Consider the following 21,382-nt stretch of genomic DNA (forward strand, 5'->3'; position numbering starts at 1 on the left):
CAATATAGAATCAGCACACTGCATCTCTACTTTAAAGCACCTGTACATTAGAAGGTGTACACGGTGAGTGTTTTCTCCAGGATTTTTGTGTGCATATGAAATAATTCATATCTTTTCAGTACATGAGCCCTTTGGTGTATTTCTGGTCGATTAAACCGACTGTAGTAAATATTATTACAATAAGTCTGCATGCTCAGCAGTCCTGCTACAGCAGCACAGTAGCAGAATGTCATCTGTCTCTTTCCTCCGTCCCCCATCGTTCAGCAGCCAAGCTCATTTAGCATTGCTTTAGACAACATCATACAATCACTCTGGCAAATCATCTGCCTTCATCCAAGAACAATTAGAAATTTAAAAGTCATGCTTTTATTAAACTACATACTTGTCTTTGTTTTGTTCTGAAACTAGCCCAAATAATGAGGAACCACATGATTGGCTCATTGGACGACTGCATGAATAAGCAGGTGTACAGATGTTCCCATTTAAGAGCTTGGTCAGTGTATATCCATTCATACTAAGACAGAAACGTGTGCAGGCCCACATGGATGGCAGTTCTTTTGCAAATATGCTATTCTGATGGCTTATCATAGTGACATAACAGTGTTCCAGTCTGAACAAGATATTGTAGTTCTACTCTGCTGCAGAGGTAAACATGATTGGACTTGATTTGTTGGATGTTCATCCAGGCAACAGCTACATCAAATTAGCAAATGGTGCCACTGCCTGTTTTTCTGTCTACATACTGTCTGAGTGCATCCGCCTGCCTGCTCCTTTCACTCTGACATAGACACTCATGAAGCATGGTGCAGTATCTCATCCCTGTCTGACAGTTACTCTACAGCAGAAAATGACAGTATTACTGGTTTCAATGCTCATTACTTGAACACATGTCTCAGTGAGATGATAATAGAGTGTTTTCCTGTTTACTTTTGTATAACTTTGGGGGGGTTTCAAAACATTTCCTCTACATGTGTGGCTGGTGGATCAAGAAAACTCTCTTCAGGACTCTTAAAGTTTTTGCACATCAGGACTTGACACTTGATGTGTCAATCCGTCCTGTCAGTCCATCCTACAGAACAACAGCACTTCTAGCTCAGCTCGCTCTTATTCTGAATCAATCTTTGAGCACATCAGTCACTTCTCTGAGAGATAAACCAGGAGGACTTGATGACAGTAAACAAACAGGAGTCACATTTTATATGAATCAATACATATAGAACATATCATTCACAGCAGACATTTTAACAGCCATTAATTCTCAAATACATTTCTAAGAGATAATGAAGTCTGCCATATTTCATAGCTACTAGGTGGGCAGTCTAATTTATATTCAGGCCTTGCAGAATGCTGCACGAGGTTATACATTTCTCAGGGCTGATGGGATAAAAATGGCAAGATAGGAGCATAACAGGAATCGACATAGCACTTTACAGTTTCAACACTAAAGTCACAACCCAGCAACCTCTCCTGCCATGTTCTCTATCCACTGTCAAACAGTCTGAGAGAGGAGGATGCAGGGGCTGCACACATCCACTCAGCAACCATCAGTGTGCTGGAGCCAAAGCCGCTTCTGTTCATTAGGGTTAATGGAGTCTAAATTGTAACAAAACACTGCTGCACCTCAATAATTTGCAGCAATCCAGAAAACTATTATGAGTGGCACACGTGTGTGTGTACATGTGTATCTTGTGTGTCTTACATTGTAGAGTACAGTGGTCCATCCCTCCATGGTGATGCACTGGAAGACAGTGAGAACAGCAAACAGGATGTTGTCGAACTGGGTGATGCCGTCATTAGGGCCGATCCAGGTATCGCTGCAGGTGTACTTGGGTGGACACTGACGCACACCACAAGGGAACTCAAACTCAGAGGAGTCCACTGTCTCGTTTTCTGAACAGAAAGGAGTGGGAGTAGAAAGAAAAGGGCAAACATATAGTATGCTAAAAGTTATACATAAGACCAAAGTTCTATGAAACAGGAAAAAAAAAAAACTTTCCATGCTCAATGCATTGCAATGTTCCTTGGCATCGAAAAAGTTACAACCATAGATGATCACTATAATTTGAAAGCGATACCACATTTAACAATTTTTACACACAATCTGAGAGTATTAATCTTTTACTCTAACTTCTACTGGTCTTTAAGCTCGAGTGTGTAAAGTTTAAACCAATCCACATACCCAGTGAGAAACAATTCCCCTCATTATTACTCTACATTTCACCTGTGTGACAGTGAAATCTTAGCTTCAAAGACATCTTATTGGTGAAATCTTCTATAAAGTCACATGTCAGAATGTGCAGTAACAATGAATTGAAGGCTATAAGAATGGGAAAAAAAAAACCTCTCCATCAAACAATGGAAGAGCAGAGTACCTGTGTGAACAATTACGCGACCGTCCGCCTACAGAAAATACTCCCTTCAGACTGTCTGTGTTATCTAACAGCCCATTCAGCCTCAGTGTGACGGGAACAGCTTGGAGGTTAATGACAGCTGTGAATGTACAATGAGCCATTGTGGCGCACAGCATTTGTTGGTTTTAATTAGACAGAACAACAGAGTCGGTTTGGTTTGATCAAGTCTCCAGGTGCAGCCTGGCATGCCATTGTGCGTTCGCATGTGTGTGTGTGCATTTGCGATTACGACAGTAGAGCTTCTACCTAAAGGGCTACGTAAATATACCTGACATAAAGCCACCCATAGACATGTAACATGAACAATAACAACAGAAAAAGAACGAGCTCGGTCCAGACTCTTTTGTTTTAATGCTCCGTGACTCAGTTTATTGTCAAAAACAGTTCTAAAATGAGTCTTTTATCAGTTCACATTTATGCATTATTCAAAACCATTTTGGATCCCTTCTACAAATTGCTCTCTTTTGTTTCATCCATGCCATCAGTGTGTGGTAGAGGTGTTGAGACAATTTCCTGTTTTCTAATGCAATGCAAATTAGATCTTGGCTTAAAATGAATAAAAATATCGGAATAACAGTAATAACAGGATGTCACTGTTGCCTACATTCACAAATGGAATAGTGTGAATCCTTGTGCGCATGTGTGTATCTGTGTGTGTGTGTGCCTAAATACAGTTCACAGACTCAGCAATTACAAATGTTGTCAAAGTGAACATTGTGCGCTTGAATAGAATAGAGATAAGCTGGGAGTGTGTCTGTACCGAGTATTCCAGGCTGCGGTGTGCAGGTGTAGTGCAGTTTGCCGCTGTAAAATTCCAGGCCAATGATGGCGAACATGAGGATTGCAAAAAACAGGAGCAGGCCGATCTGCAGCAGAGGGACCATGGCCTTCATTATAGACTTAAGGACTATCTGCAGACCTGGAAGCAAAGTACACAGAGAGCAGCAGAATTAATGAACACAAATTAAAACACACTTCTGAGAAATCCGTGATACACTCCCTTCATAAAAGTAGTAACGATTTTACTCTTATTTTACAGTTTAAAAAAAAAAGCCAACATTTTTGATAATCAATCACTGAAGTAATTATTTGGGCCTTTTATTACAGTAAATTTGAAAAACTTAGGCTCTGAGAAACCATGAGGAGCATTTTTTCCTTCTCTGAGATTTTACAGACCATACAATAAACCTATAGTAACTATGAAAGCAGTTTAATCAGTCATTGAAAATAGTCATTAGTTGCAGCCCTAGTTCATACATCATGTTGAGATTGGCCTGGAAGTTAATATCAGATACCACTGATTAATTCATTCACTGAACCTTTATTCATACAGGGTTAAACTATGAAAAAATGGATTTAAATGTTGATGTATTCTCTTGTTCAGAGATTGAGATGAACTCATCTGTATTGTTGTAACTTATTGATGTCACAGATTGTGGATTAGATGCATCTATCTATCTATCTATCTATCTATCTATCTATCTATCTATCTATCTATCTATCTATCTATCTATCTATCTATCTATCTATATCTATCTATATCTATATATATATCACAAATTAAATTCAGTTTGGCTTAACTGTATTGAGGCAGAGGCAGAAATCTCAGAGATCAATGTCTCTATACTTGGCCAAAGAAAACCAAGAAAACTATGGCCACAACTGCCATGAGAACATTTTGATATAGTAATTGTGGTACTTACTGGGGATGCCTGAGACCAGTTTGAGGGGCCGAAGCACTCGCACCGCCCTCAGAGTCCTCAGGTCCACTGAGATGTTCATATGTGCCCCTGCTGCAGCCAGGATCCTACAGAAGCAAACATGCAAAAATGCCCATATGCAAACCCACACAAACAGAAGACAGAGAGACGGAGCACAATTGTTAGTGTTTTGCAGATGCATAGAAATGCTACAATTTTACGGTTTGTAAGCTGCGCAGAGCTGTGTCAAAAAGGGGACTCACACACACATAAACACACTAAGGCCATCACACACAGTGTTGGAGGATGGCTGCAGTGCTTAGATATGGAGTGTGAGGACGTGAGGGTCTCCAGCAGGCAGAGAAAACAACAAGGATGCTTTTGGGGCTTTTGGCTGTTTCCCTGTGTGTGGGAGGATGGCTGTGACAACTGTTATTTAGGAGGAGAACAAAGAAAGCAGCTCCATCAAGGGAAGGCAGGACACCCTTAGGTTGGAGAGACATGAAGCTCACTGACAAACACGTGCGTGGACACATACACACACACACACACGTGTCACAAACACATCGATCCTTTATCAGCTACACAAAGAGTATTCAGAAGTTGGACTTTTACTTTGTTTATCTTGTTTTGTGCCCCCCCCCAGTAAATGCAACTCTGTGGCCTTCAACCTTCAGAATGGTCATCCCCCGCCACCCTCACCTCAACCCCACCTTGCGTCCTCATTAGTCTGCCCTCCTGCTCCCCTTTTCTCTCTTTCTATACTCTCATCTGTTGCTTTTCATCCCTAAGCCTGTCTTCTCATCCCTTGCCACCTCTGCCTGTTTTTCAACCCCCTTCCCAATTATACTCGCACTTCTGACTCTTTTTTTCTCTTTTTGTTTTTCCATTTTCCACAGACCTGAACACACATTTATTCCCCCTTTCACAACCAAAAGGGGAGTTCAGAATATGTTTCTGCCCAAGAGATAATGGCACAGTATTTTATGTCAAGACTCTGAAGACAGGGATAAGATATATCTTCTCCCAAATCTATAATTGCAACATTTACTGCACTGAGTGAGTGTACACTGCTGCTCTGCCAAGTTGAAACCAATGACTGATAAATAATTAGACTTATTTAATTTACTTTGATCACGCAGAGGAAGACAAGGATGAAGGCAACAACATGTAACAGGATTTTTTAAGGTAATTGTTCAGTGGGTTATGTAAAATGGTTGCCACTCTGTAAACGTGATTTATGTACAGTTCAGAGTTAAAGAGCCATCTTTACGTGCAGTAATTTGCTCTACAGTGATTGCATACTTGATCATCACACAGCTATTAAAAAAAAAAAAAAACAGCAACACAGACGCAATTACATTTCAGTGATAGGGTGGTGAGAATTAGTCTTGTCTGTAGTGTTAGGAGTCATAAAGCGTCACCTGATTTAATTAAGAGAAGAAAGAAAAAGAGAGAGAGAATGACGAGAGAGAAGGAGAGAGAGATTAAAATAGCTCACCATCATCCACACAAATATAGAATTGGAATTATCCTCATGAGATTCACACCTCTGACTATTCCCCTTTGGATTTTTTCCCCTCTTTTTCTCCATTTCACCCCAAGCCCAACAACTCCGTTTCTTCCTATTATGTCTTTTCTTTTTCCCACCTTTTCCTCCAATCACTCTCTCCACTGCCTCCTGACACCTCTTGTCATTTCATCCCCCACTTACTCCATCTCTCCATCTTTCTTCAGCCCATTAGTCAGTCCTGGCTGCTCTTTAGTTGTTATGGAGACTACGGGATGGAGGGTCTAAAAATGGTTTCCTCATTAAGTCTGCTGTTATTCAGAGGATGTCCTGGGCCCCGTTTTTCAATAACGGCGGTTTGTAGAGGTTAAGAGCCGGATGCTCTTAAAGTCCAACCAAAGTTACAAAACCAATTCCTTTTTTTTTGCAGTCAGAACTGATGTGGTCAATGTCATTTTGAATTTTGTTTCTTTGCAAGCTTGTTTAAGGTGCAAGACAAGATCCTCTCTGTGTACATGTTTTCAGGTAAGAAAAAGATATTATGGCTAAAAAGATAATGTTTGTGACTGTTTCCTTGTCTGTGGCTCTTTTGTGTCTGTGTGTTGAGCTGCAGTCTGGAGGTCAGTATCAATGCCACGCTCTTATTTCAGTGCCAGTTACTGCTAAAGCTAAAGGACTTGGACTGCTTGACTGGTTAGTTTCCCATGGTGCTGAAAAAGATGACATATCATATTACAGTAACCTGTTAGTCAAATTATATTATATATTAAAGACCTAAAATAAAAAGTAAGGCTTAAATGAAACAAAAGACATTACAAACAACATTTTACACTACATCACACTGTGAAATATTACACTACGCTGTGGAAATATAACCTCATTTAGAGCCTCTGCTGCCAGCTTGCTGAATTTTTATGTTTGTCTCCTCAGGAGTACCTGGTCCGCTCTGACTGCCAATCTACAATATGAGAAGACAGGCTCTCTGCTTGCTTCCCTTCTCCTCTTCCAGCTGGAACTTTGTTTTTGAGTCTCTCACACAAAAATAAATATGTCAAAACATAACAAAACAGATTGGGAAAAGGAGGCTTCTTAGTCAGATGAGATTAAAACGATTTGGAGGGAAAGGTGACAACGCTCTGCACCAAGAAATGAGGATAAAATAAAATTATATGAAAATATTGAGGAAACATTTACAAGTCCCTCTGTCACAATTTTTACAGTCATCACTGACAGCTATGCTGCACACTGCTGCCGTCTGGACATTGGCACCCCTTACATGACGGAGACGAGGACGGTGAAGGTTGGCCAGAAGCTGGCAGATTTAAATCAGCCAAGGGAAGCACAACACATGGCTAATTTGGCGCAAAAGAACAATTTGGCAAACAATTGTTTCCTCCCTGTAGTTCCCCCTCTCCTTATTGCAGGACTATTCATTTATCTGTTTGCTGTTTGTATTAGGTTAGGCCTATTTTACGATTTAAATGGAGTCACTCATGTGGCATTAAACAGCATTTTACCCACAGAGAGCACAGCGATGACAGTATAGACTAAAAGATTAAATGAAGTGGACAAAAAGCAATGAAGACTGTTCCTTCAGGCAAGTGTTTTTCCTCATATTATAACCTGTAGCTTTCTATCTGTGTGTAGGAGGTAGTTGTTAATGTAAGCTCAATTTATAGAGTACAATTAAAGGGAGACACAACACATTTTAGGAACCACCCTAAAATTTAAGATGCTTAATAAGATGGATTTTAGCCCTGAGATGCTTTGGTGAAACAATGCCCAGGTCTCTCCCAGTCTCCCTCTTGTTTCTCTGTTCTCTGTCAAGAAAAGTATGAACAAGAGAGTTTGTTACAGTTAGGAATCTAACACGATGAGATGGTTGAATTAAATGAACCCTGGCGATCACTTTATGGACACCTTAATTGATCTCAGAGACAACACACATCTGACAGGTGCCTGATGTATCTACAAGTTAATAATGTCACTTTTAGTCACTGGGAGATCTCACGCAGAAAAAACATCTTCGTTCACCCTCCAAGTATCTGCAGGCATTATGTGAGACAGACACACTGTAGTGAACTGAGCTGGTGCCCTGGTCTGAGATGTCAGCCATGATAAGTGAGTAACAGTGACATACCCTGCAAGAACTGACAGCTCCTCGCTGCGTGACAAATCTGTCGTGACAACCGTCATGCCGTGATACTGACAACGCTGTGACTTATGCTCCATGTCACTGTCAAGCTGCTAACTAATATGACATGAGCACACCTGACCATTGTAATGGTATTAATTGTACAGCATGTGTTATTTGCACCAACGGTTCTCAGCTCTGGAGTCACAAGATAATTTTGGCGTATCACAAGATGATGTCTGAGATAAAAGCACTTTTCTGCAAAAGCATTTTTATATTATTATTATTCTCTAATCTTTAATATTTATGAAACACAAGAACAACACACAATTTTCAGCCTCTCAGACATTTCTGATGATGAAATGGGTGGAATCAAGCAACCTCCAAAGTGAAAATAACTCTGTCCCTGATTTGCTTACTATTGTGAAAATGTAGTGGTTAGACAAACTTTAGTGGCACACAGAGTTTGGTAACATCATGTTATATTTATGAAACACAAGAACAACACACAATTTTCAGCCTCTCAGACATTTCTGATGATGAAATGGGTGGAATCAAGCAACCTCCAAAGTGAAAATAACTCTGTCCCTGATTTGCTTACTATTGTGAAAATGTAGTGGTTAGACAAACTTTAGTGGCACACAGAGTTTGGTAACATCATGTTATTCCCAGCATAGTGTCAACCTGATTAAAGGTCTAATTAACCAGGGTGAGTGAAAATACCTGTGTGGGTGTGGAGAGCCTTTAAGTGTCCTCATGAACAAACTTGCACACTGCCACGCCTCCGACACTGTCTCATCTAAATGAAATGCAGTTGTTAGCGATACCATTAATTAAACCTGTGCTTTTCCTAGAATCCCACATCAAAAATAATCTGCTGAGAAAAAAGGCCTGTTCTAGTGATTTCTGTGTCTCTGTCTTTGGGTCAGTTGGAGGACTTCTGTACAAACTGCTTAGTTATACCAAACAGTGGTTTGTTTTACAGTCAGAATAAAACTGTTGTTTTTTAACTCCTCGAAAGCTGTGACTTCTGGGAGGTTTTCCACACAGCAATATATAGTCATTAATGTTTCACTGTGTACGTATCCAGCAGCATGGTTTGCAGTAGACTGCATGAGGAGAGAATCCAACAGCACAAAGCAGCATGAAGAAACAACCACACCATGAGATGACAATCGTAAGCTGGAAGTCAAGTAAACCTTCCTTTAAAGGACATTTTTGGCTCTTTGTTTTGGTTTTTAGGGGCATTTTGGTGTGATAATATTGAAAGAATATATTTATAAAGTATAATGAAGCAGTGTCTGATGCAGGTTTTCACTGTCCTGAACTGTCCATCTAAGAACTGCAGAGTTTCAGATTATAAAAGACTTTCATTTGAGCCTGCCAATCACATGACAATGACATTATTTAAAAAGTAAATCCACGATAGTTTAAATTATAGATGTGATATTTGTATTTGTACTGTGTGACATTCAGCTCACATATTGGCAAATATCATCCTTGCTGAATCCCTTCAAGTCACAGAGAAGCTTTTCCCTCTTTTTTTTGTCTTCCAATTAAGCATTCATGATTTGATTTTATCTGCAAAATTACATGTTCGAGTGCTGATTTAGTTTGTTTATGCACCTGAGGCAAACAAATAATCTCACCACACAGCGTGTGGTCAATTTGTCCTTCAAAGTTTTGTTCCTACAATCAGTACACAGCAGTCACACCTGTTTTTAGAGGGAAGGAAACTGCCCAACAGCATTTATCTGTGGGGATTTAAAAAAAAAAACAAACAAACAAAAAAAACCACATCTCTCTTCTTTATGAAGAGCTGTGATTCTGCAGCACAATCAATTAAAATAACGGCTCTGGTGGCCCACAGTGCGGTGGGTGGTGTGTGTGAGTGTGCGTACAGCGGATTGTCTTGACAGAATAAGGAATTGTGTGGAGCAACTCCTACAGTGCTGCTCCGGTTGGTTTAGTTGATATAAGCCTCTCTGCCTCCCACAGTGTGCTCTCTCATTTTAACTCCCCCCTCATCTGTTCTTTTTACTCTCTGTTTTTCTCTCTGAAACACACTCACACAAACAGACACACACACACCAACACAGTGAACCCCCTGCATTCACAAACAAGATGTCAAAGTTATGCAAGATCACATGTTACTGTCCCTTATATCAACAGCCTGATGCACTGGCCTGGCTTTATGTGAATCAGTTTTCAGTTCAGTATCACCCTGCATATTGGTTTATGTGTCAGTTAGCTTAATATTTGCTCTTTGGCAAGAATGAATAATTGATTTAGGTAAATGATTTAGTAGCCATCTGTTGAAAGAGAGAGTGAGAGTGAAAGAAAGAGAGAGAGAGAGACACAGAGAGAGAGAGAGAGAGAGAGAGAGAGAGAGAGAGAGAGAGAGAGAGAGACAGAGAGACAGAGACAGAGACAGAGACAGAGAGAGAGAGAGAGAGAGAGAGAGAGAAAGAGATATGATAATTTAGTACAGAGCAGAGATGACTCTTGCACACCAACTCTTTCTTGGGTACAAAAGGTCACATAAAACATGCAAAAAACCAAAGATTGAAAATCAGAATGTTGCATAATGTCATAACCAAAGTGCCTCCATACAGTATGTGCATTAATAAACACTGAGAAAGGCAAGAGCACAATCAAAGAGTTAAAGATTTAGAAGAACGTAAAATAAATTACTTAATTCAAATTAATGTTTTTCTTTACCCTTACATAGCTTTAAGGTTGTTAAAGTCATCTTAATGCTTACTGTCTGACAGTATCATACCGTATATATTCAGATTAAGCTTGCTCAAACTCTTCTTTGAAGATTTATAATGTTTACACAGTGCATCACTTTATACACATTTCACCAAATTTCAGCCTGACATATTTGTTATCTTTGAAATTCAAAATTAGATGCTGTGGGATTTTGCACAGAATTCTTTCTATGATACTAATTTAAAAATAAAAATAAATAAAAAATGATGATAAGTTTTATGTGATACATTTTATTTATATATATAAATATATATACAGTATACGTACAGCAGTTTTTTTTTAATATACAGAAATAAAGGTGAATAGATTTTGGCTGTTTTGTCTCTTGCAGACAATCAAAGCCAAATGCACCATGCTGCTTGCTGGCAAAGACACAACTCCGACAGTAACACTGCTTGAGGAGCCGCTTCAGCGCTAACAAACATGGTGTCCTCAGAAAACCCTGTGCAGCACTAAATGTCTGTCAGCTACAATTCTTAGCTTTTTACAAACCTCAAGACTTGTAGCACATGTTGGACTTTTACAGAACTGCTTCACAACTCCGACTGAAGACCACTGATTATGTACCTAATTTTACTGATGCTAATTTATAGCTGATTGACGGGAACGTCCTCTGATGATGTAATTTCCACCTGAGCCTTACTCCTGCAGAGCTCAAAAGGGGTTTTCTATAGGTCAGGGTGTCTAAATATACATATTTATCTAACTCACCATCAACCATAGTTTGTGATTTCAGGTTCAGTGGAAGGCTAAGGCGACTGAAGTGAGATTTCATACATTCAAAATCTGTTTGTGCAGCACTGATCTAACTGAAAATCCACCACTGATTAATTCTTTTCTTTAACTTTTCTTCATTTTCTGCAACTAATAATTCAGCACACTGGACCATGAAGCATGAAAGCACTGGAGCTATCGTTAACTACCTGCAGTCACTTCAATTTCTCTCCTTGGTACACTTAACATCCCGCCCCTCTGGACACTCATCCATTCAATCTAGCTGCTTGTCAGAGGCACTCTCTCCAATACTTCTCAAAAGTCTTGGCCTGTGACCGGGCAAAGAGAGAGGTGACACAGACTTTAGCTTAGTATCGTAAAAGTTCAAAAACGATTTCTCCAAGTAATCTCTGCTTGATAGTCCCCTGTGGACTGTGTAATTAAATAACACTGCATGTTCAGAGGAACTGTGGCTGTAACAGAGTACACACTTTCCTCTTGCCAGCAACACTTTTCTTTTTACTATTATCCTTACTGTAGTTAAAACAAAGACTTACTCCAATATAATTCCTACATCTCCTACTGTTTCTAATCCAAAAAAATAAGTTATAGCTGTGATGTTTAAGAATCAGGTGTTTCTAAGAACAATTACAAAGTCGACACCATACATCACTTTTTTTTTTGACGTTTTATGACTGGGGTCAGCAATTAGGATCGACCAAGAGTCATTAATTTCACCCTTAATGAGTGAACCGTTGAGGACCATTGGGTGTCATGTACATGGTTATGAAGCATCCCATTACCTGTTATCTACTCTGACAACAAAAACAGCAATTAACAATATAATTAAAGAATGTAGAAAAGTGTCATTTAACTTGCATTGCATTATTTTGACTTGTTTTACCAGCACATCATATAAATGTTAAATGAAGAAGCAAATGAAAGAAGTAAATAAAAAAGCAAAAAGCAGTGGCAAAATTAAAATGCAAATGGAAAGAGGAAGGCATTCTTTAATCTTACTCTTCGTTTTCTTGTAAACTATGTTTTTAATTTGTTGAATTTATTGATGGATTCATTTATTCCTTTGTAAATTTTTTTAATAGTATCAATTAACAGACGGCTTTTTAAAGATTTTTTTTTACCATTTTTAGGACACCTGTGGTTCTCCAAAGTTTATATACCTCCATACCCCCAGTATGTTTTGTTTGCTTTTTTTTTTATCTATTTGAGAATAAATCTGATTTGCCAAACTGTCTAAGTATGAGGGCAGATTCATTTTTCTCATTAGTAAGCTTGGGCTAAAATTAGCTTAATGCTGATTTGGCAAAACATGTCTCACACATGTAGATGTACAGCATGTTCTGTGTTGAACTATGAGACTTGAGATTGATTAATAAAAATAAAAATCAATCTACTAGAATGACTACAATTCACTAATTGAGATTTTATATATCATTTGTTTAAAAACAATAATTTGCAGGGAGTGGGGTTATGTCCCAGATTATTTCTTTCAGTCCCTGTTGGTTGCTTGGCAACTGCTGCTGCATTTTTTTTTAAGTCACACTACTGCTTTAAACTTTTGATGTAAACTGTAAAAGGGAAACTTCAGTTTTCATCAGGAAACTTTTTGCTTGACTTAGTCCACAGGCCTTTATTTGGCTGCCACTGTTTGATGGTATAACATCTCTATCAATTACACTGACACACGTGTTGTGTTGAATCCATTGCAGCATGTCTATGTCTGACTGTTATCTCTGTGAACTGATCAAGGTCTTTACCAACTGGGCTCCATGTGCGGAGTACAGCCTTCCCAGTGCTGACACCTGCTGCGCCTCCATCTCCATCTGTCTCTGAAACATGCAATTTCATTCTGAACTCCATCTGAGGAAATTCAACAATAACTCAAGTCATCAGAAGACTGTGTTCCCTTTGTATTTTGTCAGGAAAGTCTGTTCAGGAGCACTGATACACAACTGATACACTGCATGTGTGAGTTAAAGTCTCACAAAAGGGCTGTCTGCCTGAAATATGTTATGTAAAGAGAAACTGCCAGTTCATAATTGAGCAGAATTCTTTTGAGTCCTAGCTCAATCCTCTTCCAAGTAACTTTCACTAGTAACTGAAGTGAATTTAATTAGAGCTGAGTTCCAGCTAACATCAGGACTGCTTTCATCTCAGTGTAGCACCTCATCTTCTCTGATCAGATACCTGACTAGGCTGCATAAAGGCCCTCGACACAGTCTTTGTCTTTATAAGTATGGAGTGTGAGAGTATAAGAGAGAGAGAGATAGAGAGGGAGGGAGGGAGGGGACATAAAGGAACAGAAAGTGGGCTTGTTAGACTGTCAATTTCCTTCACAGCATCATCATTATTCACTGACTTAATTCAGGATCTCAGCTAAAACATCACTTTTACCCTGAGGATGTCAACTGAATGTCACTAACTACACACTCCTTTTCACACACTCTTTTTGTGTTTTATTCAAGTGCAGGTTCGTGTTTCACTTTGTTTGATTTGTGAAACAAAGGCTTGTTGAAAAGTGAAAGAAAAGTGTTGCCAGCACTCTGTTCCTTTTGTGATATATGCACACACACACACACACACACACACACACACACACACACACACACACACACACACACACACTCACAAACACAAAGACAGAGCAGGTGTATAAGCACATTCCCCCATCAAACTTTAAGAAAAGACTGACATATCTGTCCTGCTCTGGTCTAATTGTAGAGACATTGACCAGACAAGCAGCAGGACAGTGAGCCAGTGACAGCCTGACCTGGGGTGGGGTCCTCAGTCACCACGGTAACAGCTCGGGGGGACATCCACCCCTGCTGCGTCTGAACTCATCAATCGATCAGACAACAGATGGAAAATAAGATTGGAAAGGACAGATCTGTATGTGTATCTGTGTGTGTGTGTGTGTGTGTGACAGTTTGATATAGTCAGTGTGTGTGTGTGTGTGACAGTTTGATATAGTCAGTTCTAACAGGTGTATGACTGCCAAACAGACAGACGGTGTTGTTGGCTAAAAGACATGCAGTAGTGGCACATTTGGTTCATACACACACACACACACACACACACACACACACAGGCACAGACGAGACAGGTTGTGGTTTCAGCTTTCAGTGAGTCAGGTACAGTGACAGTACGTTCACACCCCAACAAGATGATAACATCACACAAACGCCACAGTTCAACTTTAGCAACACTGACAGAACTTTAATATGAAGAAAAGAAAAGGAATAAAGGAAAGAAAAGGGAAATAACAGACAAGTATTAAATTAAAAAAAAAAAACCTAAATCTAATCTAAACACATCTAAACTCCAAGTTTTCTTTCATTTGTCTTCTTGCCTGATATAAAAAAAGGTGGTGTGATGGATGAGAAGCTCTCATGCTAGTGCTCCCTCCTGGCTAACTAGTGCTAATAGAGTAGAAACAGGCCAGTTCTGACACCCAGTGAGGAACGACTGACGGGTGCAGCATCTATCTGTTCACACAGCAAAAGGAGACACTGTCTCTCTCCATTTATTAACACCAGAGGCTTAAAAGGTCTGAGAGAGACAACCTCACCACTCTCATTTTAGTGACATGACAAGGTGTGAACCAAACTTAAAATATCCCCAACTTTAAAAAACTTGATCATGATTGATATCAACAGATAAAAATAAGGCAGTTAAACAAGGCAGTAATGGAGGCAGATTTTTGTGATCTGTTGAAAAACAACAAATCCTTGTGGTTTCCAGAGCAGCACAGTGAGAAGACAACTAACGCATTTTCAGATCTTGCATGTCACATAGTTTGCTACATGTCATGGCTCAACAAAAAACAAAATCTTATTAACGTCATGACAAACAAAAACCCTCAAAATTTTCTTAAAGTACCTAAGATACGTTATCTTAATGTATCTGCTAGATCAAAGCCTTATTGTGTTGTGTATTTTTCAGGGCATCCTTTTCTCTCCTCTTTTTTCCTGCACCTTTCTCTCTTCTCGCTTTTCTGACAGATACCCAAACAACCCTGTTTTTCCCTCCTCCCGTTCTTGCCTAAAATGATCCTGTGCTTAAACAGCCATGTAGAAAAGGCTGAAATGCTCTTCTCTCCAGTCGCCTCATCTTTACTCTCATCAGCTCCCTCTGAGCTAGCTCCATCCCTCCCATCCCCCCCCGAGTGTCTGGCACATAGTGATGACACAAACCCTTGGTGGGCGTCTCCCTCTGCCAACTGTTGCCAGTCTAATGGAGGGCTTGCCAGCGAATGAGACTGCCAAAGTGCCAATTAGTACGTACGATTACGCATAGAGGCATCCTTCTTATTTCCTCCAGCTCTGTCTCTTCACTATCTTTGTCTTTGTTCCTCTTTATTCTTTACTTTCTTTCTCTCCTGTCACGTTTTTCCCAACAGCTCCTCTGTTTTCTGACTCTCCCTCACAGCTTGGCTTTTTAGCAGCGGTAACTGGCTGGGGAAGCATGTGTGGTGACCTGAGAGAACCCACAGCCCCTCCATTCGAATTTCAATCACAACAGTCCTCAGCTACACGATAACAGCCTTTAAGGAAACAGCAAGTGCCATCTGGTTTTTCATACCCTCCTCCCACTCACCCTCTCTGTCTAATACAGGCCATCTTGAAACACCAAGGCAGCTTGCTGAGGTAATCATGGCCTCCAGCGTTGACACTGTTAGCAAATGCTTCCATAATTACACACGTTCACACATAATGTTGAGTGAGTCAGGGGTATCCACTGAGGAAAGGTTCACAAGCTTTGTAGTCTGAGCTAACAGTCGTGTGTTATGCCTCCATGGGCAAAATTTTCTACAATAGAGTTAAATTAGGGTTCCCGCCTGTATGACTCAAGCTGTAATGTAAACCTTCAATCAAAGCCAGCTCAGTGCAGTCATCTGAGCTCAACACCTCTCTCACAAAATGTCACCAAAAACTACACATTGCAGGCTTCATAAGGGATTGGAATTACTGCAGTGGTACTGAATTGCATTAGACTGCAGAGGTGAAATTTAAAAACTGGTAAGGGAGTGTAGTTGAGATTAAAGAAGCTGGATTGTGTGCACATCTAAACCCAGCTGGATACAGCTGCAGGACAAAAGAATAAAAAAAGAAAACAATAGGTTATCTGCACATTGAAATGTGCAGTTTAAATTTTTTATTTAGGCATCATTTTAACCTAGGAGGTCGTCATAAGGCAAACACTCAAGTGAATGAGTGGAGGCTTTTTGTCTTACATATATATATATTTTTTTTTTTTTGTAATTTTTGTTTTGCTGAAGTGGTGCACACTGAGCCTGAAGGGAGGCTCAGTTATTGGAGCTATCCCAGGTGAATAACCCCCAGTCACCACAGCACATGACAGTTTTAAATTATATCCAAAAAGTTTAATATAACTTTCTCATGAGAATTTCAAAGTTTTCATGGACTTATCTCTTTAGGATCCGTAAAAAACTCAAAACATATTCAGTCATTTCAAAATACATCAACTCTATTGATTAACTGGCAAAAAGACCAGTGTGTGTGCAGGCTCTGAACTACACTTCAATGTACTGATCAAATGCTTGGTAGCACCTGAAGTTGCTTAATGTTGGTTTGCAGTTATTTTGCCTCATATTGTCACTCCATTTTCCGTGCTGTAATTGTATCATTGATACTTCTGTCCACTGTGTATATTCAGTGTATAATGAATATCTGTCCACGCTGAAAGAGGGCTCTTTCCATTGTTACTCATCCTGATATTTCTTGCTTTGTTTTTCCTTATCTGAATAAGGAATGGCTCCCTTTATGGATAGAGGATGTCATTACGTTGTGCAGAAGGTAAAAACCTTTCAGGCAAATTTGTGATTCTGTACAATTTGTGTAAAATTGACTTGGGCCACCAGCCATGAACTACAACACCTCCGGTTTGAGTCCAACCAGGCCCCCTTGTTTAATGTCAATCTCCCTTTGTATCGTGCCATTTCTCTTCTCTCATTTGTAATAAAGGCTTAAAAATGCCCCCAAAATTATATAAAACTGGCATGACTCCATTAGATTTTTTTTTCTTCTTGCTGCCACTTAAGTACAGTCCTTGGGTTTAGTTTTTTTCTTTGTTTTTTCTCAGTTACAATCACACTTACTATATCCTCTCCTTGGTAATTTTATACGGAACCATATTGTTTCTCTGCAGTAAGGAAATGAAGGCAAAATGAAAACAGAGTTACTCACATCATATCATAATAATTGTTATACCTTATGCTTTTGAATGTTTGCATGCATACTGCATGTGAGGGGTCGTGTGGGGGTCTGTAGTGTATAAACAGTCTGTGACCCTTCCGGTTTGCAGAAGTCTCCTAATTACTAACTGATCGACAGCACTGGTGACTCATCTAATATTATCTGCAGATCTCATAAGCCTCATTCACTCTCTAATAAGGATGCAAACCTCGAGTGATGGCCTACAGGTGAGTGAATGTGCCTATGTGGGTGTGTATGTTCGTGTGTGTGTGTGTGTGTGTGTTTGAGAGAAAGAGAGAGAGTGAGAACATTGTTCATTAATTTATCTTTGCTGAGACCAGAATGATAATTTAGAGAGGGAACTATCTGCAGCTCAATTCATCATGCCAACTATTAATAAAACGAGACCTGGAAGGCTGTTTCATCCAGATCCAGCACATCTCCTCCCTAAGTCACAGTTGGTAGCTCAGTAGTCAAATGACTTCAGCTTCAGCACACACTGACCTCTGTAGCAACACATCAATAAGTACTGTCTGATCCACACAAAGAGCTCACTGAAAGGTAAAGTCTGATTACAGCATCTGTCACCGTTGGGAGAGCCTCTGGAGTCTTAGGTCTCTACCTCTCTGTCCCTATTCAGGAAGGTGAGATTAGAACACAATCCATTAGCATGTGTCTGTCTCACTGTGTTTTAATTAAGTTTCTAATTTTGGTGGTATAGTAACTTGCCTCTCTAACATCTAACCGATGTTAGAGAGGCAGCAGGCTCTTTGATTCTACCTTTCTCTAACATCTTCCACAACACTTCTCTTTATGCCATCCCTCTCCCATACTCTTCTCTTCTCCTCTTTTCTCCTAGAACCTTGCATCCTTCCTCTCTCCAGCAGCGAGTGAGGCATCGTTAAGAAGCCCGAGCTCGGCTCATCAATAATTAAACAGCCAGAATCATGTAGAATTCTCTAAGAACCCTGTCTGCCACCCTTTTGTATTTCTGTGCTGTGAATTGATTAATATTTCATTTGTGTGTGTGTGTGACAGAGGGGGAGAGAGAGAGAGAGAGAGAGAGAGAGAGAGAGAGGTGTCGAGGTTAATATGCTGTCTCATCAAGCTCCTCCTTTGAAACCACAAACATTTCCTCTCTTTGCTCTGACGGTGAAGCACCTACCTCTCCTGAGAAGGTGACTGCTGTGAAATACCCTTTAATATCACATCCATCCCCCAACAGAGCAGACTAACTGGTAAATATAAGCCCCCCTGGGGCTTTCACCTCAGTGTAGGTGATGTACTGCAAGTACAAAGAAAGAGGTGATGGTTTATAAGCTGTAACCACCTCACAACAGTCCACAGCTGCTTGTGGTATCACTTCAGCAAAGCCCACAACAGCTTCTGTGTTCAGGTTAATCTCATATGGACTTCAGGGGGAAACAGGCTTAAGTTAAAGATGCCCTGAGGAGTTTTCTTTCAAACAAGTTACGCATCCTCCTTGCTCCAAACCAGTAATGTGCCATTCAAAGCCCAAGATGACACACACAATCGTAATTTCAACGACTAATCATTTCAGCTTCGAGTGTACTTCCTTCCTCGAAAAACATTTGCGAAAATTATTTTTACATATTTTAAATCTATGTTATTTTAAATACATCTGTGTTTACTAGTTTGCAAGATGTGGTGCACTGCAGCACATCTTGGCATGTTATTGCAACCTGTTGATCAGTGGAAAAGTGTGACACTGTTGGTAGGACTGTGAATCACATCACCTGTGTCCTCATGCAGATGCACAAGATAAACACACAACACAGCTCCATAGTGCTAATAAAGATCTAAAACTCCACAGGGAACCTTTAAAGACACGTTACCTAGCGTGTTATACTTTCTTTCCGTGTCCAAGTTCAAAGTGAAACAGTGGTTATAATAAACAGACAGCTGTGTGTGACACCACTACTGTCCGTTAAAGCTAACTATCAAGTGTTATATTATATGGGGAAAATTAGTGAACAAGAAGAAACAAACATTAGTCCCACAGTTTCTTCACAGTAGCTTTGATTTATTAAAATAAATAAATATAATGGAGACGTGTCTCTTCATGTACAGATGTATTCACAGCAGCCAATTACTTTAAATAGAACCTGTTACTCCAGCTCATACAAATGAGAACGAACAAGCATGATGGTAATTTGCTTCATAGTTTCTTCTGTAATCTATGTTTAGTTAAAGGGCTTTCTGACTGAGATGGTTTATGTCATGAAGGGACTGACGCTAAACAAAACGGACCTTCAGAAGAATAGGCAGTGAAGGTCAGGTGAAGCAAACAACTATCCCAGACTACTGAATTATGTGACATGAATGTTAATAAGATGATGCTCAGATTTACTTTGAGTCACCTCCATCACCAAAATCTCCAACCACCAAAACGTTATCAAACAGGCTCCTTGTGTGACCCCTGCGCACAGATCCTTGTTCACTTCTCATTTGGCAGTATACATTCAAAAAAATAAAGGAAAGATTTCCAGTGTGTAGGTGTTATAGAGCAACAAGGAAGCAGACAGTCATCCATGAGCAACCAAACCTGCTAGAAATAACTGTGAGCTGCATATATATAAAAAACACACAATTAAGAAGAGCCCAAGAACACTGTGTGTTTAGAAAACAATAAATCTCACAGAATCACCATCCCTTTCAAGTCATAATCCTGTTTCACATATCTGTATCCAAATACACACCCACGCACACACACACTGTTTGACTCACCCACTGAGGACCACAATGAAGTCCATGACGTTCCATCCGTTCCTAAGGTAGGACCCTTTATGAAATACAAAGCCCAGGGCGATGATCTTTATCCCAGCCTCGAAACAGAACATCCCGATGAAGTAGGGCTCTGTCTTCTCCTGTTCATACAAAGTGACTGTTAGCTCACCCTGAACTGAAATGGAAGCCCTGTGCATTCAGGTATGTGTCAAGGCTGGGGTCAGTTTTTATTTTGAGGATCTATAGGCTCTATCTGAGCCAGGCTGTGAAGTGTGTGTGTGCAGATGCTTTCATGTGTGAATATCTCACCAGTCTCTTGGACATGGGCGTTTTGTCCTCTCCAGGAAGGTGCTGTTCCAGAGCCAAGACGATACAGTTGGCGATTATGGTGGCGAGGATCATGTATTCGAACGGAGTGGAAGGCTGAAGTTAAGGAACTTAGGAAACTTTTTATTGAGTTAATGTTGACTGTCATGTAGTAATGTAAGCTAATTGAAGAATGAGGAAGAATAATAAAGATCAAAAATAAACATATGTTAGTCTTTCAGCATAACTTACTCTGTGACTCTCAGGCCAAGCCCATGTAAGGTTGCTCAACATGTAAATCTTCTTAGCTATTAGCAATTTTTTAAATCATACTTATACTTTAAGAAATGTGTTTAGGTGACTTATTCGTGGAAAAGCAAACAGGCCGATACAGAAAAAGCTCTAAACAGGTTTCTAGGTCACCGTCAAACTCAAATGAGATCCGCTCTATTCATCAAGGGACAACAGTAGTTCAGGAAATGTGTGCAGTGTAATAAAAAGTGCTGGAAATCATACTATTACATCTATACAGCACAGCAAGTATCTATTCAGATACAGTGCAGGATTGGAAAAAAAACGTAATTCAGTTAATTACCGTAAATCAAGCCCAGCAGAACTGCAATTACAGTGTCATGCAAGCAAAGATAGACAAGCTAACATTAATTCCTCTGTATGAAGCAGAATTAACCTGCCATGTTATAAGCCCAGGGGCTGTAGACACAACCAGACACTGGCTGCACCTTATCAGAGGTCAGCTGCAACAGACAGCAACAGACACACACAAACACATTGGGGAAACAGAAGGTTTATCAAGGAGGGAAGAGTGGGTGGGCCTGCAATCTGATCCT

General features: G+C 39.9%; 1 protein-coding gene across 3 annotated transcripts in view; it reads right to left on the minus strand.

The window, feature by feature from the left end:
• Positions 1–21,382, minus strand: part of LOC121182923 (voltage-dependent R-type calcium channel subunit alpha-1E) — a 91,396-nt gene that overhangs the window by 31,765 nt on the left and 38,249 nt on the right. For all 3 annotated transcript variants that reach the window (XM_041039566.1, XM_041039568.1, XM_041039567.1), the window contains exons 4-8: positions 20,538–20,643; positions 20,229–20,368; positions 4,115–4,218; positions 3,172–3,330; positions 1,700–1,890 (exon numbers count right to left, since the gene is read on the minus strand). In XM_041039566.1, the coding sequence (XP_040895500.1) occupies positions 1,700–1,890; positions 3,172–3,330; positions 4,115–4,218; positions 20,229–20,368; positions 20,538–20,643 (700 nt within the window). The remainder of the gene's footprint in view (positions 1–1,699; positions 1,891–3,171; positions 3,331–4,114; positions 4,219–20,228; positions 20,369–20,537; positions 20,644–21,382) is intronic.

Source organism: Toxotes jaculatrix, chromosome 6 (assembly GCF_017976425.1).
Source record: "Toxotes jaculatrix isolate fToxJac2 chromosome 6, fToxJac2.pri, whole genome shotgun sequence".
NCBI lineage: Eukaryota > Metazoa > Chordata > Actinopteri > Toxotidae > Toxotes > Toxotes jaculatrix.